Source organism: Tachyglossus aculeatus, chromosome X4 (genome assembly GCF_015852505.1).
Source record: "Tachyglossus aculeatus isolate mTacAcu1 chromosome X4, mTacAcu1.pri, whole genome shotgun sequence".
NCBI lineage: Eukaryota > Metazoa > Chordata > Mammalia > Monotremata > Tachyglossidae > Tachyglossus > Tachyglossus aculeatus.
This window is the reverse complement of record NC_052098.1, coordinates 56305144-56328522: the sequence shown is the minus strand read 5'-3', so window position 1 is coordinate 56328522 and position 23379 is coordinate 56305144. Positions and strand designations below refer to the sequence as shown.

The following is a 23379-nucleotide window of genomic DNA, read 5'->3' as shown; positions in this document are numbered from 1 at the left end:
CTCCATAGCCCACCTGGCCCCCCAAAGCCTTGCGCCCCACAGCTCCCTCTCGCGGCTCCGCAGGTGATGTCATGCCCGTTGTTTTGGTGCGCCCGACCAATCGGACTCGCCGCCTGGATTCTACCGGAGCCGGAATGGGCCCTTCCTCGCACCAGCGACAGGACTCCCCTCTCCCGACCATAACGCATTGCGCAGGGTGCACCACAGCCTGGTCCTCCTGCAGCTTTAACAGCGCTGACATGGACACCTCATTGCAGTTCCAGCGCGGCTTCTTCTCGGAGCAGCAGGAGCAGCAGGAGCACCAGCACCTGCACTGCCTACCACAGCAGCAGCAGCAGCAGCGCTCGGACAAGTCGTGCCTCTCCTTCCCGCAGCACGCACTCCATCAACAGCCCCACCGCTACCAGCATCTCCAACAGCACCACCACCTCCCGCAGCACGCACCCCTCCAGCACCAGCAGCAGCAGCAGCCGTCGCCGTCGCCGCCGCTGTTAGGCAGCGGCGGCAGCAGCCCATGCCTCCCGTGCAACAGCTGCGCTTCCCCCGGCGCCCCGGCGGCGGCGGTGGGGGCGGGCGCGGGGGATAGCCTGCCCCTCCTGCTCCGTACCTCCTCGCCCGGAGGCGCCTTTCGGACCCGCAACTCCTCTCCGGTCTCCATCTCGTCCTGCTGCTGCTGCTGCTGCTGCTGTTCGTCCCGGCGGGGCAGTCAGCTCAATGTGAGTGAACTGACGCCGTCCAGCCATGCCAGTGCGCCCCGGCCCCTCCAGTGCTCCTGCCCCCAGCACTGTGCCCAGTACCCCCAGTGCCATAGCCTGCAACCAGCAGCCAGTCCCACCAGCAGCCTCGGCAGCGACGGACACCACCAGCAGCAGCAGCACCACCACCACCACCATCACCACCACCACCACCACCAGCCGCAACCACCGCCGCCGGGGCGCCGGGAAAGCAACCCCTTCACCGAAATAGCCATGAGCAGCTGCAGGTACAACGGAGGCGTCATGCGGCCGCTCAGCAACTTGAGTTCGTCCCGCAGGAACCTGCACGAGGTGGACTCGGAGGTGCAGCCCCTGCAGCCCGCCGCCGCCGCCGGGCCCTTCCCCTCGGGCCCCGGCGGCGACCACCCCTCGTCCTCGTCTTCTTCGGCCGCCGCCGCCCCGGAGATCGTGGTGTCCAAGCCCGAGCACAACAACTCCAACAACCTGGCGCTGGGCGGCCAGGGCGGGCCGGGAGGTGGCGGGTGCGGCGGTGGCAGCGCCAGCAAGTCAACCAAGAAGAAGAACCAGAACATCGGCTACAAACTGGGCCACCGGCGCGCTCTGTTCGAGAAGCGCAAGAGACTCAGCGACTACGCGCTCATCTTCGGCATGTTCGGCATCGTGGTCATGGTCATCGAGACCGAACTGTCCTGGGGCGCCTACGACAAGGTAGCCCGCCCGTCCCGCACAGCCTCCCGCACTCACACGCGCGCACCTTTGCCCTGGGGCGCCCACATGGGGAAGGGGAGACGGGAGAGCGCTAGGGGCCCGGGGCGGGAGCGCAGAGGGAGGTGTCAGTGGACCAAGGTCACCTCCCGCCCGCCGGACGCCGCGCTCCGCTCCCGAACCTGCCCACGGCCGGCTGCTACCGTTTCGCTTGCTTCTTTGCCTTTCGGTTATTCATTTCCTCTTTGTCCTCCGTCTTCCCTGCTCCCTGCTCCTCTCCACCGACTCCTCGTCTTCCTTCGCTCCCTCCTCCTCTGCCCCGGATTCGTCCGACCCCTATTCCTCTGTGCCGTCTCCTATTCCTCCTTTTTGCCCCCGACTCCTTTGCCTCCTCTACCTCTACCTTCGGCCTTGGATTCTTCTGTCCCCGGCTCCACTGCCTCCTTTGCCCCCGACTCTACCTCCTGTACCCCGGACTCCTCTGCCTTTTCCATCCTGGCCTCCTCTGCCCCGACATTCCTCTGCCCCGGACTCCTTTGCCTTTTCTGTCCTGACCTTCTCTGCCCTGGACTCCTCTGCCACCTCTCCCCCCACGATTCCGTGCCCTCTCCCAAGCGCGTATAACGATGTTCGGCACGCGGTAGGCGCTCATTGATTCTGCCTCCGCTGCTCTCGACTCCTCTGTCTTTGTCCCTTCCTCTGCCCTTGTCTCTACCCCTCTCCGTACCTCTGTCTCCCCCCCCCCATACACACACCAATACTGCGTCTGTCCCTTTCTCTGCCCTTACTCCCAGTTCCGCCCTTGACTCTGTTTCTGCCCTTGTTTTCCGTTCCTCCGCTCTGTCGCGGCTCCTGCTTCTCCTTTTCACTTCGGTATTTTGCCGGTACCCTAAACTGTCGTTGAGGGGAGCTCCCGCCCGAGAGGGGCGGCCGTCCCGGGCTGTCTGGAGAAGCAGGCTGGAGAGACGGGATGGTGTCGGGCGGGAGGGTCGGAACGATCTTCCCTCTGCTCACCACCTTGGGATGGCACGGGACTCGGGCGGGGAACGTGTCTTGGTTGGGGTCGGGAGGGATGTGGAAGCAGTCAACCAGGCCAGGTCGCCCCCCTCGTTCGGGGGTCGGGGTGGGAGGGCAGGCACGGCAGCAGGCGCACGCCCCAGCCCAGGGAGCCACCGCGGAGAGGATCGGCGGGTGCGACCGCCAGTTTCAATTCGGTCAATGATCCGGTTACGGAGGGAGGGGGGCGGGGGCGTTCCGGGGAAATCCTCCCCGTTCCCGGGAGGAGAAATAACGTCTTGGCCCGAGCTGCCCCATCTGTCCCGGCCCCGGGGTCGCGGGGTAAGATGTGCTTCTGTGTGTGTGTGTGTGTGTGTGTCTCTCCGTTGCAGGCGTCGCTGTACTCGTTAGCTCTGAAATGCCTTATTAGCCTCTCCACGATCATTCTGCTCGGGCTCATCATCGTGTACCACGCCAGGGAGATCCAGGTAATGCCCTGCCCGACGGACCCGGCAAACGCTCGGGCTCCGAAGGCATTTCCCAGAGACTTTTCATAGTCACCCTCCCCCACCCCGAATGCGCCCCGATGGGCCAGACACTGCCGATGACTTTTTCGGTAGCCGCGATGTGTTCTCTGCGGGAACCGGAGCCGCGAGCCTTACTTTTCCTCGTTTAAATTGCTCAGGATAGTCCCAAGCTTCCTCCAAGTAGGAAGACGTGCTTCTCCCCAGTCTTCTTAACAGAATCGATTTCTGCTACCACCCCCCCCCCCCCGCCCTTTTTTTACAGGGCTGGGTAAAATCCGCTTCCCCGCCCCAGGCTGCATCCAGCCTGCTACTTGAGCCCATCAGATGCCCATTCATGTCCAGCACAAGTCCGAATACATAAAACAGCATCACTGCACATGAAAATTCCAGTATCAAGTGTACCAGGATGTTTGGAAATACAGTAAATGCCCTAAAAAATTAATTGCTAGGTATAGTGAACACCGAATACTTTAGATGTGCACCTCTCAAATGCTTAACTCGAGTGGCCCACCGACCCAAATCATTGCCCACTGCCTCTTTATGCCAACCCATAAAGTGCTCCGAGCCCAGATAATAGGTTCTTTTCACATCTCGTAGTTGCTGCAGTCTTTAACGTCTTTGAATTAGTTGCTAGTAGTTGTAAAAAAACACTATTTTTTTAATGACAAGAAATAATAAAATGGACTGTGAAACTTCGAATGAGCTAGTATAAAGAATTTACAGCCATCTAGTGGACAGATATAAGAAAAAGGAAATGATTAGAACAGCCAGCATTTCATTATTTCGTTTTTTAAAAAGTAAACAGAAAAACAACCAGCCTCTTCACAAAAAAACCTCTAAACAGAAACAATTTTAAAAGATTTTTTTTAAGATCAGCTCGGATTAGAACTAATGCAATCCTAAAAATTTTGCGGAATTCAGCGAAAATTGTAACCCATTTGAAACCATTGTCCAGTGCCCCTTGATGTTGAAGGAAGCTCTCCAGAGGTTCTGTGGGGGGAAAATAAATCCCTTACATTTAAATCAGTGGCTTATTTTAGTTGAAGTCGTCAACATCATCTTTCAAGCCCAAGGTTAATTTTTCCCGGTAGAAGACGCATTAGAAGAAAAGCAAATATAAATCACAAGCTTGTGCTGAAATTCTTCGACTTCTTACTGCTATTGGGAAAGTTAAAGTGTATTGTGGTGAAGATAAGTAGGACAATTTGCCCTTAGTTTTATTTGCATAAGTGACATTACTAAGGCATCTTCATTCTGGGACGACGAAACGTTTTCAGATGAAAATACTGAAGAACTTGGAAGACTGATTTCTTTTATCAAAATGCACACGTCATCTTTGTTAATGTTTCTTTTGGGCCAACTTTACGCAAGTAGATTTTATAATATATTAATGTAAACATATTTTTGATGATTGATTTCAAAACCAAAAAAACCCTCTCAATTTCAGGGTGAATGAGATGTAATTTTTGAATATATGTCATGGAATTGTCCTGCAAAATGCATGCATGCATGAAGTATTCTTTTAAACAAGCATTGATCAAGCGTTTTCTAAACCTGGGGTGGAGGCACTCCATGATGATTTTTCAAAATGTGAAATCATGCCTAAATTCAAGTAAAATTCCATAGTTACTTCAGATTCTGAAAATCTCCAAACCCTGGGCCCCTGAGTGACTGACAACCCTGATTTCATCTTGGAACTTTGATTTTCAATATTTTCCTGCTTTGGTGGCAGAGGTAGTGTTCCTGTTAGGATTAATAGATCCAACTTTAAGAACTTTCCTCCTGGCTATTGCATTGCATAACATTCAGAAACACCCAAGCACGGTCTTGTTATTCACCTCATCAGAGTTTGGAATTTCAAAAGTGCCTGATTTTTGTTTAATGTTTCCAAAACATTTTAAATTAATTTTTTAACAAAATTATAAATTTGGTAGTATTTTCTAGTACCTAATTAACTGACGCATTTAAATTCCTATTTCTTCTCCCGAGCATCAAGGCCCTGAATTAGAGTGGCTTGCAATGAGGTTAATAGCAGTTGGGTTTTTTTGTTGTTTAGTTTGGGTTGTTGGTTTTTTTTGAAGGTCAAATGGCCTTAAAAAGTTGCTGGCCAGAGGAACAGCACTTTTAGGTTGGGTAGCTCAGAATGATTCCCAGGTAAACGGCAGCTCTTCAGAACTCATTCTGGTCACTCTGAAAAACCTCAGGCAATCTTGGGAAGAGCCACTTCCTGCCCTTTAAACCTGCCTAAATCAGGAGAAAAATGATCCTCTTGCAGAAAATATAGCACTTGCAACCTCACCGTTTCTGTGAAGAAGAAGGGAAGTGTGTGGGTTGAGATTAAAGGCTTAAACTCAAGGACACAATATTAACTAAGGGTCCTTGAGTAATTTTGACACTTTAGATTGGAAAAGGGCAATGTTCTTCTTCACATGTGCCTGCTGCATATGGAGTACTACACTAAGTGGTTGGGAGAGTATAGTAAAAGTAAAAGGCAAGGTTCCTTGGTTCTTGCCCATGGGAAGTTTACAATATAATGGGGTGGAGAAAAAATATGTACATACAGTGGAAGTGGGAGAAAAAAGAGACACAATGAGTCATAGCAAGAGAATAGAAAATGAAGTAAATGCATGAATAAATGAGTACATAAATCAATATAGAAGTTCCTTCTGCAAATGTAGGAAATCTCTTTGTGGATTCTAGAGGAGTTCCACCAAAAGAATATTTTAGAAAACTAGGCTTGACTACCTATTTATTTGTAAGCATCTTTCACCACAAAGCTCAGGTAACAGGAGGAGTGAATTAGCTTGGCAAAACCCAAAGAGAGGAAGCATTTGCTTGCAATGTTTGTAAGACTATTAAATTTTCCTTCCTGGAGTACTTCACTTTAGAAATCTACCCTGGCACTTGAGCAGCACAGTATGTTCTGAGTGCAACTAAAAGCCCTTTATTCTGTCGTGTTGTTTTTTTAAGACACATCGCAGTATTATGCAAGGTCAACAAAACCTCATAATTGTATTATTATTATCACCAGTATTCATTCAGAACCTACAATGGGCAGAGCTGGCATAATTATATAGAATCATTTCAGACCGGGTTCCTGTATTGAACCAGACAGTGAGAATATAAGCCAAGCCACAATAAAGAAAGGTTAAACATTCAATGATTCAATCAATCAATCAATCATATTTATTGAGTGCTTACTATGTGCAGAGCACTGTACTAAGCGCTTGGGAAGTACAAATTCGCAACATATAGAGACAGTCCCTACCCAACATTGGGCTCACAGTCTAAAAGGGGGAGACAGAGAAAAAAAAAACCAAACATACTAACAAAATAAAATAAATAGAATAGATATGTACAAGTAAAATAAATAAATAAATAAATGGAGTAATGAATATGTACAAACATATATACATATATACAGGTGCTGTGGGGAAGAGAAGGAGGTAAGATGGGGGGGATGGAGAGGGGGACGAGGGGGAGAGGAAGGAAGGGGCTCAGTCTGGGAAGGCCTCCTGGAGGAGGTGAGCTCTCAGCAGGGCCTTGAAGGGAGGAAGAGAGCTAGCTTGGCGGATGGGCAGAGGGAGGGCATTCCAGGCCCGGGGGATGACGTGAGCCGGGGGTCAATGGCGGGACAGGCGAGAACGAGGTACGGTGAGGAGATTAGCGGCGGAGAAGCGGAGGGTGCGGGCTGGGCTGTAGAAGGAGAGAAGGGAGGTGAGGTAGGAGGGGGTGAGGTGATGGACAGCCTTGAAGCCCAGGGTGAGGAGTTTCTGCCTGATGCACAGATTGATTGGTAGCCACTGGAGATTATTGAGGAGGGGAGTAATATGATTCAAAAATATCAACAATTGACTGGCAGAGTTACATGCTGCTCATAGGGGCCATGCCTCAAGTACCTCACTGCTCTGGGCAAGCTGTGTTTGGTGAGAAATTGCCACAGCCTTCCCAGTGTTCTAAACTCTGTGATGGTGGCTCCCCACGCCCTCCCACCCCGACCAAGCCTGCACTCCCGTGAGTTTGCAAAGAGAAAGGAGGCCGCACCAGAACTCAGAATTCCAGTATCATGGAGACTCCGGGCTGTATAGGTTCCAGCTTTTGCCCACCCTCTGCTCCCAACCAACATTTAAATCTCATGATTTTTACCAAAGCTTTTTTGTTTTTCACCCCGAGAATTCTTTTCATTAATGAGGTCGTTTTAATCTTAAATTCCTTCTAAATTCTCATCTAAGTGTTTTCACAGTAAGCGGGTAATGCAAAGAAGAGAACCGTGTGTCCACTAAGCCAGGAGTAGGGAACTAGTGAACCGTGAACAAGTCTTAGCTGCGGAATGAACTTAAATGTGGAGCAAACATGCGTAATTCTAGTCTTTGCTCCAAGCGCATTGCCGCTAATGAGAAAATAGGCATCTCTTGTGCTGCTGGGAATATGTAAAATGACTGTACCTTAAAAGTTATTTCAAGGATGATTGCCCTATTTGGCATCAAGATGTCCACTGGATTCACAAAAAAACGTATTGATAGGGAACATAAAACATGAGGATTGATTTAGAAATTGGATCTTGAAAACATTCAATGGTTTAAATTGCCCAGGGGTTGGAATCAAAGCTTTCTCTTTAATCTCTGTCTACTGATTAGATGTTAGTAAACAGCATATCCTCTCTATAGGGCATAATCGTCATCATCATCACACTTATCATCATGATCATTACTGAGCACTTACAGTGTGCAGAGCACTATGTACTGGACTCTTGGGAGAGTACTATAAAAGTAAAAGGTATAGTCCCTTCCCTCCAGGAGTCCACAACAAAATGGGAGGAGTTAATGTAATGGGTCAACATGTTCGAGAGGCCTAAATTTCATCTGGTTAATATAATGTTAGGTAAATCTATTTAATTATTAGTCAAAACATGCTCTGCTATTCTTGACCCATGTTTTCCAGGAAGAGAATAATAATAATGATGGTAATAGTAATGATGGTATTTGTTAAGCGCTTACTATGTTCCAAGCACTGTTCTAAGCGATCGGGTGAATACAGGGTAATCAGGTTGACCCACGTGGGGCTCAAACTTTTAATCCCCACTTTGCAGATGAGGTAACTGAGGCATAGAGAAGTTAAGTGACTTGCCCAAGGTCACACAGCAGACAAGTGGCGGGGCCGGGATTAGAACCCACGTCCTCTGACTCCCAACCCCGGAGAGCAACGTTGCCCAGTGGAAGGAGCACGGGCCTGGGAGTCAGCGGACATGGGTTCTAATCCTGGCTCTGCCACATGTCTACTGTGTGACCTTAGGCAAATAATTTAACTTCCCTGTGCCTCAGTGACCTCATCTTTAAAATAGGGATTAAGACGGTGAACCCCATGTGGGACACGGACTGTGTCCGACCTAATTATTTTGTATCTATCCCAGTGCCTAGAAGAGTGCTTGGCACATAGTAAGCGCTTAACAAATACCATAATTAATCAGTTAAATCACTCATCATTCTTGAAAGGCAGTTGCCTGGTAAATTTACATTTCGGCAGTACCTGTCAGTACCTCGGAGAGCTCCCGCGGTCTGTGCAGGCCTAAAAAGTAGCCACGTCGATGCAAGGTAGAACGAAATACAGGTCACTTTTTGAGAGAGCTTCAGTCGCTTCCTGTAAACAGAATGCTTAAGAAAAATTTGAAGCTCGATAAAGAGTGATTTAGTGGATTTTTCTGTTAACTGTGTCAGTATTTATGATATTTTGAATGCCTGTTAGGCCTGGCATTGTAAATCCTTTAGCAAGACAAATTCATTTTTGTGCTCCAGTAAACTATACATGAATCTCCAGCATCCGTCAGGGCAAAGTAATATGAGAATAATTTCCCTAGATTATTGAATGTAGTACTACTAAATGCGTAACCCTTTTTGAAACACAGGTAAAGTGCAGAAAAATTTGGAGAGCAATCCAAATTAGAACTCCAAATATAAACATTTTGAGTTCATATTTTATTACCTAATTCAATAGGGAAATTCATGGCAATATTAAGACGAGAGGGAGTTGAAATTCTAAATTCATTTGCATTTGACACAAATGAACGAGGAGAGTTATTTATTTATATTAATGCCTGTCTCCCCATATAGACTGTAAGCTCATGGTGGGCAAGGAATGTGTCTACAAACTGTTCAATTTTACTCTCCCAAGTGCTTAGTACAGTGCTCTGCACACAGTAAGTGCTCAATAAATACCATTGATTGATTGAGAGTGAAAGACACTTTTCAAAGATGATAATATGCCTACCAAAGATCAAATTCCATAAATTAATGCCTCTGTGGAAAGTTGCGAACAAGGTACAGTGAGGAGGTTAGTGGCAGAGGAGCGGAGGGTGCAGGCTGGGCTGTAGAAGGAGAAAAGGGAGGTGAGGTAGGAGGGGGTGAGGTGATGGAGAGCCTTGAAGCCTAGAGTGAGGAGTTTTGCTTGATTCGTAGGTTAACAGGCAGCCTTTGTGGCTATGGAAATTACTTTCTGCTCTTGGTAGTACCTGAATGATCATACCGGCAGTTTTCAGCCACCAGTTGTAACATGTCACAGCAGTGAATTCACAGAAGGTAATATCTACCTTAAGGAGCTGCATCTTCTGTCCCCAGCCAAGATTTAGAGCAAAAAAAAATCCTTAAAAAAATTTCCAGCCTCTGTGAGTGGTTCCCTCCATACCTCATCCCTCCCTTCCTCAACCCCTCCCCACCCCTCCCCCAGCCCCCCTGCTCCCCCCCTCCACCCATCCTCAGTCTTTGGTGTTAGAATATTTCACTAATCCTGTTGTAGTCAGGATATGTGTCTTCCAAATCTGTTGTGTTTTACTCTCCCAAGTGCTTAGTACAGGGCTCTGCACATGGTAAGTGCTCAATAAATACCATTGATTGATAGTCCAAGAACAATGCCAGAACATTTCCCCCTGCTTACCACCCAGGAGAAGCAGTATGGTCTTGTGGAAAGAGTGTGGGCCTGAGAGTTAGAGGACTTGGGTTCTAATGCCGACTGCCACATGTTTGCTGTGAGACCTTGGACAAGTCATTTAACTTCTCTGTGATTCAGTTGCCTCATCTATAAAATGGGGATTAAAGCTGCGAGCCCTATGTATGACATGGACTATGTCCAACCTGATGATCTTGTATCTAACCCAGTGCTTTTTACAGTGACTGGCACATAGTAAGTGATTAACAAATGCAATATAAAAAAATGAAATAACACTTCTTTTCTCTGGAACCAAAGACAAGATTGCCTCCTAAATTAGTTTGGGTCACTTACCAGGCCACCATTACTGGCTGGAGTTTTCTTTTCCCCTCTCAGGCCACTCTTTCCAATTTCTCCTCAGTAATGACAAAATATATCTTCTATATATAATCTTATCTAGCATGGCAAACCAAATACATTCTCTAATTGCGTATGTTTCAGGAACTCACAGAGAGTAGCAAGTAGAGTTGAATGAGTGAGGTGCAACGGTATGAAGACATTGTATGAAACAGGTAGTGTCAGCAACAACGACTACTGAAGTAAGATGAGTAGGGGTTGAGGAGATTGTGGGCCTCTCATTAATACCCAGCTAGCTGTCCAGGCTTGTGGGCAAATGGCTATTTTTGAGTGTCTCATGTATAAATCAAGATTGTCTTCTATAAGTCAGTTTCACTCAGGATTTATTTTCTCTGCAGCCTTGAATAAAGACCTCTGGATTATTCATGGGAATGACACTAAATAATCAGTCAAATGTTCTCATTCAGGGTTTACTGTGTGCAGAGCACTGTACTAAGTACTTGGGAGAGTACACTATAACAATAAACAAGTTATCCTTATGTAGCCCCACAGTAGCTTAACCAATGAATTGGAAGTAGTTCTTAGGGCTAGCATTTTCTGCTTTTCATGATCTGCCATTGAAGAACCAGAAAAGTATCGTGGGTAAAATTCCAAAAATATGGAAAACTTTGAGTAGAGGGTGAAATAAATGTATGAAAGATATGGTGGCATTCAGTATTGATTTAAATGGATGGAAATTACATTCATATGTATGTGGCCCTTTGACTTTAGGGAAAGTGTTTTTGCTAACTTCAGATCTGTACTTAGACACTCCCACAGTTTAAGACCCTTCCTTTGCATCTCGTTCACTCTTGGTATTTTCGACAATGTAGGTAAGGATGGAGGATGATAGCTAAAATGTCTCAGAATCAAAGTGCAAGGGAAAATGCTGAATCCAACCACACTGAGTTAGTTTAGATAGCAAGAAATTGGGAGAGAACTGAACTTCAGAACTGGAACAGACCACATTTGTAGCTGCTATACAACTGACGCTCAGGTAATCCACTGGAGAAAAAACCATGGCAGGAGTAGTAGTAATAGTAGTAGTAATCATGGTAATACTAGTAGTAGAAGTGCCTTAGACTGTGAGCCCTATGTGGGACAGGAACTGGGTCCTACCTGATTATCGTCTATCTACCCCAGTGCTTGGCACACAGTAAGGATTTAACAAGCACCACAATTACTATTATTAATTTTTATATTGTGGGCTCCCTGAGGACCAGGTACCATGTCTAATTCCCACTTGTGTTTTCTTTCCAAGTGCTTAGGACAATGCTGTGCCCACAATAAGCATTTAACAAATATTAGTACTCCTAGTGGTAGCATTTATTGAGTGCCCACTTGGTAAATGTGCATTCCCTGCCCACAGGGAGCTTACCCTCTAACAGCCAGTGGTTCTCAGCACCCATCAACCTGGGCACAGCACCGAGTCCCACATCAAAAAAAACATGGCTTTTCCCAATGTAAGAAGACCAAGTCTCCTTTTCCCCTGTGGCGCTTCACTGAAACTTATGTTGTAATCTTTTAAATGAATGGGCATCTTCCTCTAGAACAGGCCTTTTTTAAGGTAGTTATTTGCTTCCTGGCTTTTAGTTGTCTGCTTAGAAAAATGACTTCAGAGACCAGGAATCCGAATCCTATTTATCAGAATTTGTGAGCTGCTTCTTAGCGTTTGAGAGAAAACCCTGAGTTATATCACCACAGAGTGTTATCACCTCAAATTGATGTTAGGGACAAGATATGGTGTGAGGGAGAGGTTCATTCTACTTGGAATAACACCAATATTATTTTCCTCAAGGAGCTCTGGAATCAAAGCTATTTGTAGCACCATTTCCAAGAGTCAACAGGGGCTATCCCAAAGCTGGCTTTGGCCCTTAGGAATGTCCCTATTGAGAAACAATTGTAGATTTAGTTTTAATGTGCCTATAAAGACTTAAATATAAAAAGTTTGATCCAATGTATTGCAATACAGCAAAATTACAATTTGCCAACTTGCATGTCCCATATAACCATATAAATACAACCACTTCTGTTTTAAAACTCATTTTTAGGTGATAAAATTGCACAAGTAATATTTCATTGGCCTTTGTGAAAATGCCAATTTGAATGAAAATTATGAATGCATAATTCAGATAACATTCAATTTTCTTCATCTTTAAAAAAAGAAACTATAACTTCTGAAAAGGAAATAAGCTATCTCATTATCAACAAGATATGAGCGTGCTCTGGGAACTGAAGCTTAATTGGGAAAAGCTTCCTGGATGGGGTGTTATTTAGGATGGCCTTGAAAGTAGAACTGTAGTCTGGAAGTTTTGAAGGGAATAGAGAGTTTTCATTTTACTCTTGTTATTATTATGTGGTTTCCATGGGTCAAGCACCGTTCTAAGTGCTGTTCGGAAGCAGGAGGAGAGGTGACCTTGTTGGGCAGGTGAGAGGCCAGGGAACCTGGGAGTTGTCCAAGTAGATAGAGGTGGTAGCTTAAGCCATGTGAAAGGAGGGAGTGTAAAGTGAGAGGAGTAAGAGAGTCTTGAGGGACACCTACAGTTAAGGGATGAGAAGCAAGGGGAAGAAATTGAAAAAGATGACCAGGAGGTAAGAGGAGAACCAGGAAAAAACCATTTCAGTAAAACTGAATTTGGATAGTGCTTGGGAGCAGTCAATAGTGTTGAAAGTGGCTGAGAGGTCAAGGAGGATTAGGACAGAACAGACCCACTAGATTTGGCAAGGAAGCACTCATTTGCGGTCTCAGTGGAGTGAAGAGGGTGGAAACAATGGATTAAGAAGGGTGTTGAAGGAGAGGGAGTTAAGGCAGCATGGTCTAGTGGATAGAGCACGGGCCTGAGAGGCAGAGGACCTGGGTTCTAATCTTACTCTGCTACTTATCTGCTGTGTGACCTTGGGCAAGTCACACTTCTCTGTGCCTTGGTTTCCTCATCTGAAAAATGGGGATTAAGACTGTGAGCTCCATGTGGGACGGGGACTGTGTCCAACCCAATTAGCTTGTACCTGCCCCAATGTTTAATACAGTGCCTGGCACATAGTAAGCACTTAACAAATGCTATTATTATTATGATTTTTATTGTGGCAGTGGGTAGATTCAGCCCATTCAAGGAGTTTGGACAGGAATGAGAACAGGGAGAAGTATCCTGTTGAGTAGCAACTCCATTGCTGGGGGGAGGGATAGCTTTTAGGGCAGGACCTTCCTTGCCTCTTGGCCTGAAAGGAGCTAGAATAATAACTATGGCAATTATTAATCATTTACTGTGTTCTAAACACTGGAGTGGTTAAAAGATTATGAGATTGGATAAAGTCCCTGTCCCACTTGGGGCTTGTAAACTGTCATAACTCCATTTTGCAGAGGAGAAAACTGAGGCCCAGAGAGGTTCAGTGATTTGACCAAGGTCCCACAGCAGTCCAATAGTGGAACTGGAACTTGAACCTAGAACTCCCAACTTCAGATCCCATACTCTTTCCGCTAGGCCATGTTGCCAAGGTGTTGGTTCTACCTCTTGTTCTCTGTCAGTGGCTTCTGGTCTGGCACCTGTGGGATTTCTGTCCTCCTCCCTGCCATTCTGTCTCTTCCTCTTCCTTCTTTTTCCCTCATCTTCCTCCTCCTCCTCCTCCTCCTTCTCCTCTTCCTCCTCCTCCTCCTCATCCTAGAGGACTAGAGGAGTTTCTGGCCTGGCCTGAGGTTCAGTGAGATGGGGGGAATTCCTGGTGACAGCTGGGAAGGAGGAGAAGTCAAGTGTGATAGGGAGAGTGAGAATGTTTTCCCTTTCTGTTCCTTTCCTCCTCTTCCTTCTTTCTCATCATTTTCCACCTCTGTCTCCTCCTCATCCTTTCTCCCCTCTCCCCCTCTTTATGCAGTCCCCCATGCCCCTCCCCAATACTGCCTCTTCAATACTCCACCCCAAGATGGCCCCCTGCTCAAAATGAAAATTTGGTACCCCTGTTCTATTCCAATATTTTCCAAAATTATGGCCAAAAAGCTTGTCCAGCTTTAAGTGTGAAACTTGTCATCTTTCCACCAGCAGCTACTTCAAAAAAAATCTGTGAGGCAGACTTGCCTTTGGTAGGTTCATATTCTTCCCCTCATACCCACTGGCTAGAATGGTATTCTAGCAACCTTTTCATTTATGTGAGTGAGGTAAATAAGTGTTCATGACTCTTAGGATGGCCATCAGCAGCAGCAGCATCATTAAACTGGGATATGAAGAGAGACTTACTGACATATTGGATTTGGAGTAGGCTGCCTAAGAGGTGTGCTATGGGGTTTGGCTCATAAGGGAACGTGTCTGCTAATTCTGTTGTACTCTTCCAAGCGCTTTGTACAGTGCCCTACACAGAGTAAGAGCTCAACAAAGATCGATCAATTGATTGATTGATTGATAATGGGGAACCCATAGGAAAAGACATCAGTCTGGTGATTTTTCATTAGGTGATCAGCAGGGGGCACTGAGTATAATCATGGCAATGTTCCTGGAATACTGAAACATTATAACACCAAATCCCAGGTCATCATGGAAAGGGAGGAAGTGATGGGGACTGTAAATTTTATTTTTGTCCTAAATCCTGTCCAGGTGACAAGAAATACGTTGCTTTTCCATAGGCATAAACTGTTAACAGCGGTATTTACATCTGTGACGTTACGAGGCATAGCACCCTTTCCTTGCAAATTGTGTAAATGAGGCAGGATTTTTGGAATATTGATTGGTAATAAGTGTACCTTCAGTATTAAGAGCACATGGCATTGCTGACTCAAACTGTAAGCCTGCATGTGGATTTAGAAAGCCTCAGCAGAATTTTCCCCATGCAGCCCCAGGGGAAGCATCATTTGATGCTTCTAGAATCCTGAGGAATGCCCAGCTGTTGTTCCACCTCCAGCTTTACCCCTACACCTTGCCCCACCTATAGTTATTTTCCAAGGTTTGAAGAATTGTTATTATGATTATTATTATTATTATTAGTAGTAGTAGTAGTAGTAGTATTCCATATTTGGTAACCAGAAAACACTTTAGACTGGTAAACTCACTATGGGCAGGGAAGATGTCTACCAACGTTTTTTATATTGTACTATCCCAAATAAATACAAATGATGGAAAAAGCATTTTTAATTATACCTTGCTTTACAAACAAGTACAGTCCAGGTAGTTGATGCATTATTCATGCAGAAGACATTTGGGCCTGACTCATTTCCAGAAAGGACCTGGTCCCTGGAAAATTCTAATGGGGACGTTAAAGTAACCAGTATGTAATACAAGGGCAAGGAGAAATTGCAGATTTCTATGACTGAGATTAATGTATTTACCACTCTAACTCTCAATGGGGCTTGAAATGATATGAAAATAATCAGCCTGGTTGACTGTCTCCATGAAAAGTGAATTTGCTTTGTATGGTATTGTCACTAAGCTACCATGCTGGATTGACTAATTAGAGTCTTATGGAAAAATGGCTTACCACTCTGCCATTAAGGCAAGCCATTTGGAGAAACACTATATATATATACAGTGATGGTTTTTACATTTTTCTGGAGCTCGCACCTGCATTTATTCAGTAGTATTTAATTAGCACCCAAGGTGTATTTCATGGCTGGGATAGTACAGTAAAAGTAAAAGACACTTTTATTGACGAAGGCAGTGTATTGGAGGAATTTACGACCTTTTACCTTTTCTGTCCTATCATTGCAAATAGCCAGCCATTTGTTTTAATCTCCATTTTGGAACATCACACTATTGATTTGTTGAGATATAAACTTTTCTTTCTAAAACTGCATTAGGGGTGGGTGCAAATCATCTCTAGAAATGGTTGGATTTGGAATATCAGTAGAAGAGATCAGAATTGGAAGGGCAGCAATATTTTGAAATAGGCTTCAGTGACAGACCTCCATGGCTTGGAGCTGCTTTTAGTCCTTAACTTTAATGAAGAGGAAGAATACTCCCTAGAGTATGTCTCTCTCTCTAATAAAGATATAGTTGTCATTACTATGGGTTTGTGCTAAGTAGCTTGGCAGTTGCATTTACATTATCTATTTGCCATTTTCTTGTGGTGTAAATTAAGCTAGCCCTGATGAAAGACTGGCACGTCTATCCACATTGTTTTTCCTGTTCTCCAGTCTGAGTTGAACTCGATATTTTGGATGCTTTAAGGGATCAAATATATATTAGTTCATTTTGTCTGGCATGTGTCGTCTGTGTGTCAAAATGCTGGAACTGTTTAATAGATCCTATTGGTTCATCAAGGGGAATGGATTGGAACTCTATGAACATCCGCTTATTTTCAGGTCTTGCAGTTTATTAAAAATTGGAATGTAATTAAAGATTTTCTACCTCTACATAATTAAATTGGATTTCCCGGCCCATGTCATTCCCCTGGCCTGGAATGCCCTCCCTCCCAACATCCGCCAAGCTAGCTCTCTTCCTCCCTTCAAAGCCCTACTGAGAGCTCACCTCCTCCAGGAGGCCTTCCCAGACTGAGCCCCCTCCTTCCTCTCCCCCTCGTCCCCCTCTTCATCCCCCCATCTTGCCTCCTTCCCTTCCCCACAGCACCTGTATATATGTATATATGATTGCACATATTTATTACTCTATTTATTTATTTTACTTGTACATATCTATTCTATTTATTTTATTTTGTTAATATGTTTGGTTTTGTTCTCTGTCTCCCCCTTCTAGACTGTGAGCCCACTGTTGGGTAGGGACCGTCTCTATATGTTGCCAACTTGTACTTCCCAAGCACTTAATACAGTGCTCTGCACACAGTAAGCGCTCAATAAATACGATTGATTGATTGATTTCTTAATGGCCCATATGGGGATGTTGCTATGCATAACATCATAGAATACAGGTTACAGGCATGGTTTCATAGTTTCTTCTTTACTCTTCTGAAATGTCAACATCACTCGTATTTCTTCATGCTTGTTTGGACAATGGCTTTTCATTGGGAACCTAAATCCATTCAGGTGGCTTCAGATAAGCAGCTTGGCCTAGTGGATAGATCATGGCCCTGGGAGTCAGAAACAGTTGGGTTCTAATCTTGCCTGTGCCACTTGTCTGCTGGGTGACTTTGGGCAAATCACTTCACTTCTCTGTGCCTCAGTTTCCTCACCTATAAAATGGGGGTTAAAACTGTAAGACTCATATGGGACATGGACTGCATCCAACCCTGATTACTTTGTATCTACACCAGTGCTTAGAATAGTACCTGGCACATAGTAAGTACTAAACAAATACCATAAAAAAGATAAAAATGAGTTATTAGAGCATCTTGTTTCTTTAGATGCCTATTATGGGTCACTTCTCATTTCAGCATTCTTCCCCATGTTAAAGATAATATAAAGCATGAATAAGTCTCTGTCATTCGAAGTTATAGTATTTTAAACTAGATTTCCACAGCTGAAGTCTCTGGTAGTTTAAAGTATGATTTTAAACCTCTACCTTTGTATTACATTTCAAAATTTTGAAGAGTAGAACTGAAAAGATGGTGAATTTAGGTTTCCTTTCTTTCCCAGAACTCTTTGCCTGAGAGCCTTGCTAATTGTTCTCATTTATCAGTGTCAAACTGTAAACTTAATGAATATACATTTGTGTAGACTTTTTAAATGCTGGTACATACAGAGAACCATCTAAATGTTGATTGAAAACAACTGTAAATCTTTGGGGCTGGAATGCAGTCTGCCCTGTGGTATCTGATCCCCATAATCTAAAAAACACTAACTTGTTCTCAGATTGTTTTGAAAAATATTTTTTTAAAGAATCATGCTTTGTAGATCCATCTGTGGGAGCCATTTTTGTCTAAGGTATGAATTAGGCACCTGTTTTTACTGTGTATCATATGTGGTAAGATTCTTGCTTTTCTTTTGTCTTTTTGGTCTTTTCCTGCTTCCTCCCTATAACTGGCTTTACCTCCTGCAGCAGAAAAGGAAAGTTTATCTGAGCCTGAGGGGAGGTTGTAGGTGTAGGCCTGTTGCATTTGTTGTCTTGGATGGTTGGACATTTTGTGAGCCTGGTTTTGTATGGCAGCAGTTATTCAAAAACAAAGTAAAAAGCCAGTTTCTTAGGTATGAGTCTTTCCTTTATGTAGTCAATTCTGAGAGTGAGAGCTGAGTTCCCAGAATTTAAAAAGATGAAATAATGTGAACCAGTGTGGCCTAGTGGAAAGATCACGGGCCCGAGAGTCAGAGGACCTGGATTCTAATCCTGGCTCCCCTACTTGTCAGCTGAGTGACCTCGAGCAAATCACATATCCTCTCTGTGCCTCAGTTGCCTCATCTGTGAAATGGGGATTAAGACTATGAGCCCCCTGGGGGACAATCTGATCACCTTGTAACCTCCCCAGTTATTAGAACAGTGCTTTGCACATAGTAAGTGCTTAATAAATGTCATTATTAATATTATCATTATTATTATTAAATAAGAGGTTGAAGTTCCAATTCTAGTCCCCAAATGCTTTGAGGATTTGTGATGATCTCCAGAAAATTCCAGATTCATAAAACAAGAAAGTCAGAGAGGCAGGAAGAGGAGCCTGCTCCTCCTGTCCTAGGGTTTGAGTTGGGAAACTGGCCATTTAGTGCAGAATCAAATTCCATAAAGGGAAAAAGCAAGAGGTGGTATTAAGCAAAGATAAATAAGGTTTCTTGTACATTGTCTTGTACAGCCATGCGGCAGATTTGAATTTCCTTTGATACATGGCCCAGGAATCAAACTGTTGCAACAGAACTTGTTGTTTCCTTATGTGTGACATGGAAGGTGGCGGAATGGAGGACTTTTGTGACACTCCTCAGGCAGGCAAATTGAATAGAAGCCATCCTATCCACATTACTGTTCATGAGCATTGGGATGTTTTAGAGGAGATTTTGGAGCACAGGTTTTAGGTAACCACCCTCATTTTTATGAAATGGTTTTTATTTGCTTTTTGTTTCTGAAATGTGGATCATGTTTCTCAAAGGACTCAGATCCCCTTCACTGCCGTGGTGGCAGTGTTAAGGGACCAAGGAGCCTATTAGGAAAGGCGTCAAAATCCTGAGGCAAGGATTAGGACTCAGGGAGAGAATTTTTTTTCCCTCAGACACATCCCATTCTTGATTGGTACAGAGTAGAACACTAGCTCTACTCCTGGTGTTTAGGGGTGAAAATAACAAATGTCTTTTACCTGGAAGGAAAGCTGGTGTTGCAGGAGGAGCAGGCTGAGGCACTGAAGACTCTGGTGACAAGCAGGCGGGGGTGGGGAATGGTGTTCTCCACAGTGGGAGAGAGCTGCTGTGATTCACCTTGCAGCCCACTGAGGACAATGGGAATCTCACAGGTTCCCAAGCCAAGCTGAGCTCAGGGTCATCGTCCTACCAGCTGAAAGAGCTGGAGCAGTGGGAGTGTGGATAACACCTGCCCATGCCCCAAAACACCTCACAGACTTGATGGAACTTCCCAGAAGAGGCCGGGGACCACTTTGGTTTGACATAGGCTTGGGAGAGGGCTAGTCACCATTCTCAAGGCTCCATGTGGTGAATCAGACCGGTCTAGACTCCGAATTTCCAGCCTTGACAGACTTGGGTTGTGGATAGGTTCTGTGAGTCTCAGGAACCTCAAAAATGGGTGGTTCTAGAAGAGAGACTACGGGGAGGCTCAGAGATTGGCCAAGAACTGCTGCTTCTCCAAACTGTCCAACCTCCCCTCCAGACTCCTCAGCCAGGGCTTCATGAGGGCTGCTGTGTCTGCAAATACAGAAAGATTGCCAGAGGGAGGATTTCCTTTTATGCAGAGGGGATGGCAGTATAACTTAGTTCATTCATAGGGCAGGGAAAATTGGAACACATGCCCCAGGCCCCATGATTTAGGGGGGCCCACCCCACCTGCTTCATTGGCAGAATCATGGGAAAATTGGACTCTGGAACCAACAGCTCATGGGCTTAGTCCAGGGAGTTAGGGAGTTTACAGACCATTGGCAAATAGTTCCCTTAAGCTGTTCTCCACTTCCACCTCTCCCATCCCCTACAACCAAGCCCTGAAGCCGACTTGTCCAGAGCTCTGCATGCCCCTTATCAACTGTTCAGAAGCAGCATGGCATAGTGGATAGAGCATGGGCCTGAGAGTAAGCAGGTCATGGGTTCTAATCCCGGTTCTGCAACTTGTCTGTTGTGTGACTTTGGGCAAGTCATTTGACTTCTCCTTGCCTCAGTTACTTCATCTGGAAAGAGGGAGTTGACAGTGTGAGCCCCACATGGGACAGGGACTGTGTCCAACTCGATTTGCTTGTGTCCACCCCAGCGCTTAGTACCGTGCCCTGGTGCATAGTAAGCACTTAACAAATATTATTATTATTATTATTGTTAATAACATTGATAATAATAATAATCACTATCCTGATTGTAGTATCTACTTCAAGAAGTGACGATAATTATAATAATAATTCTGGTACTTGCTAAGCATATTCTATGTCTCAAGCACTGTTCTAAGTGCTGGGGTAGATACAAGTTAATCAGGTTGGATGCAGTCCCTGTCCCACATACAGCTCACACTCTTAATCCCCTTTTTTCATATGAGGAAACTGAGGCCCAGAGAAGTTAAGTGATGTGGCCAAGGTCACACAGCAGACTTGTGGCAGAGCTAGGATTGGAACCCAGGTCCTTCTGACTCCCAGGCCCATGCTCTATCCACTAAGCCACACTGCTTCTCAACGCTGTCCACGATGTTGTCCCATTGGTGACTTGGATGGGGGTTCCCTCCCTCTCTGGGATACTCCTGAAAAGTGATATTGGTATATCTGGTTCAGATGGCAATGGGCAGTTTTATTCTGAAGCTCTCTCCCCACTCAGCCTGCTGGTGCTGACAACCTGTCAAGTGAGAAGTCAGCTCCTCCAATGTCAGGATGAATGTGATTGAGTGACTGGAGTGTGGAGAGATAGAGCTGCTTCACCACCCTTCAGGAGAGTATTAGAAAGGCTTTCTTTTGGCCCCCACACCAAAATGTTAACCCCTCCTTCTTCACCCATCACATTCTTGATTTGGGAGAAGGGAAATGTCAATGTATTTTGACCAGTGACTTTCCTTTCTCTAAAGCCGGGCCTCTAAATATCTAGCTCCTTAGGGCCCCAGTTCCTTATCAAATCCTGAGCCATGAGCCCAGACCTTTCTTCCAGTCAGGGTTTCTCTAACACTCCTGCCTGTTCAAGTTGTGTTATGATTGTTCAATTGCCAATAGCCTCAGTTGGAATAGTGAAACGATAGCAAAGGCTAATCATTCAGTCAGTGGTATTTTTCAATGAGCTAATTAACTCCTTTACTAGATCTCTTCTTGGACTGAGCAGCCATGCAGATTTTTATTTCTGTCTTTCCCCATCTTTCTCCAAGCCCGAATGGACTGGGTAGTTAGGTTTTACCATCTTCCTCCTCCAAAAACAGATCCAGTCTTGGCACACTGGCAGAAGGGGTGGAAGTTTTGCTAAAATATTTACCCAAGGACATTTTGTTCCTTGGCCACGTCTAAAACAATTCTGGCAAGATGAATTGGGAGGATTTAGTAATGGTCCTTGGATGAATGGCTCATTGACCGTTATCTTCTACCAAGCAGTGAGAGGAACGAGGGGAAACTTCAGTTAAAGAAGAATGCTTAATGGTATTTATTGAGTGCTTACTATGTGCAGAGCACTGTACTAAGCACTTGGGAGAGTACAGTACAACAGAATTAGCAGACACTTTCCCTGATCATAATGAGCTTCCAATATAGAGGGGTTTCCAGCCTAAACAGTCCAGGCTAGAGCCTTGCTCTGCTTTCTTTTGACCAATCACATACTATATGGTGAGCCTCAGCCAGAGAATCCTTTGTTTGCCAAGTGAAGAGAGTTAGGACAGATTGCTTCCCTGCTCCGAGAAACTGTGAGATAGACCCCTAGCTGGGCTCACCAGGGTGGAAATCAGACAGATATTGTTGTTGGTGCTTACATATGTCATTTGAGTGGAAGTGTGACATCAGCATACATACATCTCTCTTTGATGTGGGTCATGTAAGCAAATTGTGGAGGCTGCTGTCTCTCTTTTGCCTGTTTAGAGCAGGGAAGGACTCTGAGTGCCTAATGTATATTTATTTTGGTTTTCAAAGCTTGGTCTCTTGCTCATAAAGCAGCATGATTGAGTAGAAAGAGCACAGGTCTGGGACTCAGGACACTTGAGTTCTAGTTCCAGCTCTATCAGTGGCCTGCTGTGTGACCTTGGGCATGTCATTTAACTTCTCTGATCCTCAGTTTCTCATCAATCAGTCAATCAATCATTTGTGTTTATTGAGTGGTTACTGTGTGCAGGGCACTGTACTAAGTGCTTGGGAGAGTACAACACAACAATATAAGAGACACATTCCCTGCCTACAATGAGCTTACAGTCTAGAGGATGAGCTTATAGTCTAGAGGTCTGTAAAATCCTCATCTGTAAAATGGGGATGATAATATCTACCTCTTCCTGTCTCCCAGGAATGTTGTAAAGAGACAATGAACTAATTAGTATGCAAGTACTCTGGAAAAAAATTAAGTGCTGTACCAATTCAAGATATTAGTGTTACTTTCCAAATCCCAAGAAAGAACTATCAAATGGAATTTGGCCTTCCACAATGTGCTCCAAACATGGGATAGAATTCTCTCTCTGTAATCTGAGATGGCTCTCTTACTGTCAAGTCATTTCAGGGAGAAACTGTGATTTTGGTTTGTGTGGGCCCCCTTACCATTTTGAAGACTTGAAAATCCCCATTATTTCCTTACCATGGGACCAAAGTCTGCCTTTCAGATTCTGCACTTCTCTCTTTTCTCTTCCCTGCTTACCTCCCCATCCTCCTCGTCCTCCCCTCTCTCCCACTCCCCCATTATCTCAGTGATCTTACCCAAGAGGCCGTCTTTGACTCGATCTGAAGACATTCTTGCTCCATGTTGGTCCCCTTAAGAAGGAAGATTTTCCATGATGTCTGCTCTCTGCCAGGGAACTGGGAGGGCCTTAGTTCCACTTTTGCCTTGACCTTATTGAATGACCTTGTGGAAGGCACTTAAAGTGTCTGGTACTCAGATTCCTCCTCTGTGGAATAGAATTGTCCCACCTGAAATCTACATTGTGATAAATAACAAGCCAAAAAATGGCACAGTAAAATTA

At 45.0% G+C, this 23379-nt stretch overlaps 2 protein-coding genes across 2 annotated transcripts in view; one reads left to right on the top strand and one right to left on the bottom strand.

Annotated features, from left to right (window-relative positions):
• The window catches only part of LOC119947919 (translation initiation factor IF-2-like), a 44352-nt gene extending 44279 nt beyond the window's left edge, over positions 1 to 73 (bottom strand). The window contains exon 1 of the mRNA XM_038769572.1: positions 14 to 73. Within this exon, the coding sequence (XP_038625500.1) occupies positions 14 to 73 (60 nt within the window). The remainder of the gene's footprint in view (positions 1 to 13) is intronic.
• Positions 72 to 23379, top strand: part of KCNN2 (potassium calcium-activated channel subfamily N member 2) — a 127097-nt gene continuing 103789 nt past the window's right edge. Inside the window, exons 1-2 of the mRNA XM_038770072.1 lie at positions 72 to 1424; positions 2810 to 2905. Of these exons, the coding sequence (XP_038626000.1) occupies positions 72 to 1424; positions 2810 to 2905 (1449 nt within the window). The remainder of the gene's footprint in view (positions 1425 to 2809; positions 2906 to 23379) is intronic.